Source organism: Gopherus flavomarginatus, chromosome 20 (assembly GCF_025201925.1).
Source record: "Gopherus flavomarginatus isolate rGopFla2 chromosome 20, rGopFla2.mat.asm, whole genome shotgun sequence".
NCBI lineage: Eukaryota > Metazoa > Chordata > Testudines > Testudinidae > Gopherus > Gopherus flavomarginatus.
Window position 1 is genome coordinate 14,866,745 of NC_066636.1, and position 6,000 is coordinate 14,872,744.

General features: G+C 58.9%; 1 protein-coding gene across 3 annotated transcripts in view; it reads left to right on the top strand.

The window, feature by feature from the left end:
- IGSF9 (immunoglobulin superfamily member 9) overlaps nt 1-822 on the top strand; it is a 54,738-nt gene extending 53,916 nt beyond the window's left edge. For all 3 annotated transcript variants that reach the window (XM_050929786.1, XM_050929789.1, XM_050929787.1), the window contains exon 21: nt 134-822. In XM_050929786.1, the coding sequence (XP_050785743.1) occupies nt 134-363 (230 nt within the window). In that variant the 3' untranslated portion in view covers nt 364-822. The remainder of the gene's footprint in view (nt 1-133) is intronic.
- Nucleotides 823-6,000: the final 5,178 nt, after the last annotated feature.

The following is a 6,000-nucleotide window of genomic DNA, read 5'->3' on the forward strand; positions in this document are numbered from 1 at the left end:
AGTAATTCTTTGCTTCTCTTCTCCCAGCCCTGGAGCAGCCTCCTGGGGAGCCCAGTGAGGGAGGGCAGGACTGGAGTGGGAGGTACTTTCTGCCCTCTCTTCCCTTGACACCATCCCCTTTGCTGGCTTGCAGGTACCAAAGCTCCTGGTGACGGCAGTGGCTCCCCAGGGAACTCCAAGTCAGCGGATGCCCTGGAGGCGTCGGGCTCACCGCAGGCCCTTGCCAGCCCAGAGGTTCGCTGCATGGCCCTGAGGGAGGAGTTCCTGGCATACCGGCGCCGCAGGGAAGTTGCCAAGCAGCGCAGGCAGAGGATGAGCAGCCACAGCTATGATGAACGCTTTGAGCAGGCCACACTGCTGTGAGAGGACACACCCCCGCTCTCCGGCACGGCCTGGTGCGGCTGGGCTGGCAAAGAATCTGCTGGGTGGCAGGGCATCCCTGCAGCACCCTAGCTGGGCAGATGCCACGCCCCACCATGGGCTTATCAGCACACCGAGGGCAGGACTCAGGAGGCCCCTGCAGTGGCTGGTCTGCCAGGCTGTCCTAGGGCCTGTGGTGTGGGGAGCCCAGGCCTGGCACTCAGCCTGCCAGGGGCAGTTAGGCCTGGCCGGCACTTCGTACAGCACATGGTTGGCCAGCTGTGGGGACCGAGCTGAGCCCAGGTCCAGCCCCATGCTTAGAACCAGCACTTGCCACAGGCTGCTTGACCCTTCCTGCTGGCCCCAGGAGCTCCCACGGGCTGGGCCAGGGATCACAGGGAGTGAGCCAAGGGGTCCTCGCAGGGGATGGGCAGAGGCATTTGTAACGGAATAAAAAGAGAATTGCACAGACTTTAGCCTCCATGTGAGTGACAGACCACGTCAGAAGGGGAAACGGGCCAATGCCAGGCAAGGGAGCCTCCACCCCATCTGCCAACTCCCCCCGGCTCTGTGGAACACCGTGCCCCATCTCCTGCCGTCGCCCCGCGCCCAGCCCCTGGCCCTGCAGAGCATCCTCTCCCGTCTGACCAGGCACACACTTGGTATCAAGCCACTTTTTCTTGCAGGTCTGGCCTGTGGTTGCTTGGTCCTGCCGCAGGCCCTGATCTAGTTGGCACTGCAGCGAGTGCAGGAGGCACTATGGCCCCCCTGGGCCAGCCTGGCGCTGATGGATGAGTTTAGACCCTCCTGCCTTTGCCAGCTGTGCAATGCCTGATGCTGCTGTGGGGCACTTGGCTTCTGCATGCTGCTGGGGCAGCTGGGAGTTGATGAGACCTGATGGCAGTGCAGGGCCCAGGCACCCTGGCCATCAGCCTCACTCCTGGCCTGAGGCTGTGCCCACCGCAACTCTCCTGGGCCAGGAGCCACGCAGCCTTCCACCTCCAGCACCTGCTGCTTCCAGCCACTCTGGCTCCAGAGGGCTGGGGCCTGGGCCTAGCTCCGGCTCGTCTCTGGTTGGCAGTTGCCCCCTCCCCTGTGGCATGAGCTGCTGCAGGCCCTGTGGGCAGAGAGGCAGCCGGCTGACCAGGTCGTGGACTCTGCGTAGCCCCCAGGACCTGGCAGCGTGAAGTCCAGCGAGGCTGATGCTGCAGCAGCCAGCAGGGCCTGTTGGGGTGGTCTCCGGCCAGCATCCACGTGAGGGGCAGGGCTGTGGTGCAGCCCCTGCCGTGCGGGCACAGGAGCTAAAGCCGGCTCCGGAGCAGCGCCTGGCAAGGGCAGGATTAACAGAGGCCACACCCAGCTGCCAGGTGGATGGGCTGCACTTCCTCTTTCCCCAAATTTGGCCAGGCTCAGGCAGGTCACTTGACTGGGGGAGGGGCTGGGCCTTGGACTCAAACCCTGCCCCATGGACCCCTTCCTTCCCCATGCCGGCTGCCTCCCTCAGCCCTGCCCCATGGACTCCTCCCCCATGCTGAGTGCCTCCCCCGGTCCTGCCCCACAGACCCCTCCCGCCCCATGTCAGCTGCCTCCCTCAGCCCTGCCCCAAACACCCCTCCTGGGTGCCTCTCTTGGCCTTCACCTCCATGGACCCTTCCCCACAGACTCCCCTGTACCATAGACCCCTCCAAACTCCCCCACCCCATGTGCCAGCCCCATCCTGGCACCATAGACCACCCACCTCTGCCCTGCACCATGCGCCTCTCTCTGCCCTGCTCCCTCCACATACATCATGGACCCCTCCCCATCCCATCTCCACTCCTGCCCCATGGTGCTCCCCAAGCCCCCCTCCCCCCCATACACCTCTGCACCATGAACTCTACACGGAGTCCCTCTGGTCCTCCTCCCTGCCCACTACCAACTTCTCTCCAGCATCCCTGGCCCTGCCCCAAAGACCCACTCCTGCCCCATCCATCCCACACGCCTCCCCCAATACCCCTCTGCCCCTCCCCCATACCATTGACTCTTCCTTGCAGCTCCCCCTGCTTCCTTTGCTCCCACTGCCCTGGGATCCTGCCACCATATCATAACCTTAGTCCCAGATTTGGACCTTAGCGTCCAAAATATGGGGGTTAGCATGAAAACCTCCAAGCTTAGTTACCAGCTTGGACCTGGTACTAGCTGCCACCACCCAAAAAATTAGAGTGTTTTGGGGCACTCAGGTCCCCCTGAAAAACCTTCCCTGGGGACCCCAAGACCCAAATCCCTTGAGTCTCACAACAAAGGGAAATAATCCTTTTTCCCTTCCCCCCTCCAGGTGCTCCTGGAGAGATACACAGACACAAGCTCTGTGAAACTACACAGAGTGACTCCCCCTCTCCGTTCCCAGTCCTGGAAACAAAAAGTACTTTCCTCTTCACCCAGAGGGAATGCAAAATCAGGCTAGCAAATCCAACACACACAGATCTCCCCCCTGATTTCTTCCTCCCACCAATTTCCTGGTGAGTATAGACTCAATTTCCCTGAAGTAAGGAAAAACTCCAACAGGTCTTAAAAGAAAGCTTTATATAAAAAAAAGAAAGAAAAATACATACAAATGGTCTCTCTGTATTAAGGTGACGAAATACAGGGTCAATTGCTTAAAAGAATATTGAATAAACAGCCTTATTCAAAAAGAATACAAATCAAAGCACTCCAGCACTTATATTCATGCAAATACCAAAGAAAAGAAACCATATAACTTACTATCTGATCTCTTTGTCCTTACACTTAGAAACAGAAGACTAGAAAGCAGAAACTACTTCTCCAAAGCTCAGAGAAAGCAGGCAGACAGAAAACAAAGACCTTAGACACAAAATTCCCTCCACCCAAAGTTGAAAAAATCCGGTTTCCTGATTGGTCCTCTGGTCAGGTGCTTCAGGTGAAAGAGACATTAACCCTTAGCTATCTGTTTATGACACACCCCCACCCCCCAACCAAGCCAGGACAGGAAGTGGGGGAACAGGTGGCTTGGGGTGAATGAACTCAGGCAGCCCTGTCTGTCCCCCCAGAATGCCACCTCCTGTGGGCACTGCTCAGGCCCCAGTGCTGCTCTTGCTGGGTTTATAGCTGCTCCAGAGCTGGGGAGGGGGGGCGCTTGGCCCTATGTGCTGCTGTCCACCATACACTGGGCAAGGACTCTGCCAGGCTGCAGGCCCCAGGGGACAAAGGGCACCCATCACTGTGAGATCAGGGAACTGCTCCCTGGCACAACCCCCCTGAGGCTGGGAGCTGCTATGCCAGCCCAGCTCACGGGCCCCAGGACACCGTGGGCTGGGAGCAAGGGGTTGCTCTGGCTGCTGGGACTGGGGACCCAGGGGAGCAACAAGCCTCCTTTAGGGATGAGAGTTGGACTCCATCAGCCCCCGCTCCCATAGGCTGCTCCCTGGCAGCACAGGCTGGACACGTCCTCTGGGAGGGGGGGCTGTCTCTGCTCCCTGCACTCCCCCTGCACCGAGGGTCCTGCTGGCAGGGGCATCAGACAAACAGTTGGGCTTCAGCATCTCTCATGGAGGGGCATGAGCATGGCCAGCCCTAGCGCCCTGTGCCCTGGGGTGCGGCGCCCCCGTCATTGCCCACTCAGCTGGGCTGGGGGGCAGGCCTGGGGGAGCGTATAACCAGCCATTGCTCTAGCTCTAGCCCCACACTGCCCATTCCTGTCAGACACAAGCCCCCGTGCTCACCACAGCATGAGCGTCCCCAAGCCCCTGCAGCTGCCTCAGCAGCTGGGACCTGCCTTCCCTCAATGCCAGGGCACCTGGGGGGGCTCTGTGGGGCTGACCCAATCTGCCCCCAATGCCAAGGCCCCTGGTGGGACTCCATGGGGCTGCCTGCCCCCAACAGCAGGGCACCGAGGGGGGTCCCGGAGGGCTGACCCAAGCTGCCTTCAATGCTAGGCCACCTGGGAGGACTCCATAGGGCTGCCTGCCCCCAGTGCCAGGGCACCAGTTGGAGTCTGGGCAGAGCTCAGCAGCTGGTCATAACAGTCTCCTCTGACCTCGAATCTAAGGTGATTTCCCCCATCACCACGTGTGGCCCTTGTGGGGGCAGCGATAGGAAGGGGGATGGGGGCAGAGAAGAGCTGGGTTGAAGGGGAAGAGAAGGGGAGGGCTGAGGAGGCAGGAGACGGGTGATCAGGAAGCAGGGGGGGGTCGCTGGTGTGATGGCCAGAGGGAAAGGAGTTGGACCCCTCCGCACCTTGGAAGGAAGGATGAGTAGTCCAGGCAGTGGAGATAACACCTGTGGTTTTACATGGGCATTTAAAGTTGAATTCAGGCCCTGAAATCCTCCCTGCAAACAAAGACAGTGGCTGCCCCCAAAGGCTCATGTTGTGCTCAGAGCTAGGGAGGGCCACGGGCATTCAGCTCTCAGGTACCAGCAGCACCTGCCTGGAAACTCTCCGAGCACCAGTGACTGCAACAGGAAGCCATGAACCCAGTGACCAGACGCTGGGTGCCTGGGCCAGCCCTACCTGATCTCAGCCATGGGGTGGGGGCGACAGCAAGGCCTTGGAGCGGCTGGGCTGAGCAACGATTGGATTCTGCCAGAGTAATTCTTTTCATTTTTAAAAAGTTTTTTACAACCTCTACTATCGTATTCACCTTTTCCACCTCCCCTCCTTCAGCCCTACCAATGCACATCAGCCCCTCCTACCTCAGCCCTGGGATCCCTTTACACACCCTCCATCCAGACCCTCAGCCCCTGGCCACTCCAGCCCTGGGTTTCCCCCCAGCTCTGCAGCGATTCTCCAGTCTGGAGCCTTGCACCCCGCTCCCCCATCCTCAACCTCTCTGCTGATGCCCCCCAAACCCTTGTTCACCTGCTAGTTCATGCCTGCACCACTCTGCAGGCCTCCCCTTGCCACCTTCACAGGATGTCCCAGCCTGGGGCTGTGCAGGCGTCTCCCCTTGGAGCAAGACAGCGTATCAGGAGTCAGGACAGGCCTACACTTCAAACACTGCAGCGCTTCAGTGAAAACAATCCTACACCGTTGGGAGAAGGTCTCCCATTAGCACAGTGGCCATCAACCTTTCCAGGCTACTGACCCCTTTTCAGGAGTCTGATTTGTCTTGCATCCCCCAAGTTTCACCTCACTTAATAATTATGAGCTTACAAAATCAGACGTAGAAATACAAACATGTCACAGCCACACCGCTACTGACAACGTGCCGACTTTCTCATTATTCCTTCGAATGATAAAATACATTGATTGGAATATGAATATTGTACTTATATTTCAGTGTGATACATAAGCCCGTTTTTCACTTGAGCGCCTTGGCTGAAGCCCGAACCCAGGCAGCGCGGCTGAAGCATGTAACTTAGTTTTGCGGGGCCTCCTGCGGCAGAAAACCCTGAGCAATTGTCCTGCTTGCTACCCCCTAATACCGGCCCTGCACTTGCCTCCCCACCACCCATCCCTTGACGCCCCTCGGGGCTGCAACCCCCAGGCTGACCAACTACCTAGATGAGTTGGGGAACTCCGAGGTCTTCCAGGGGGTACCCCAGGGAGAAAGGTATCCCGGTTGAGACCCACTCTGCGAGAGGCAGTAGCTCTATTGACAGGAGAAGCCCTGTGGATTTTTCACATCCCTGAGCAAAGAGATG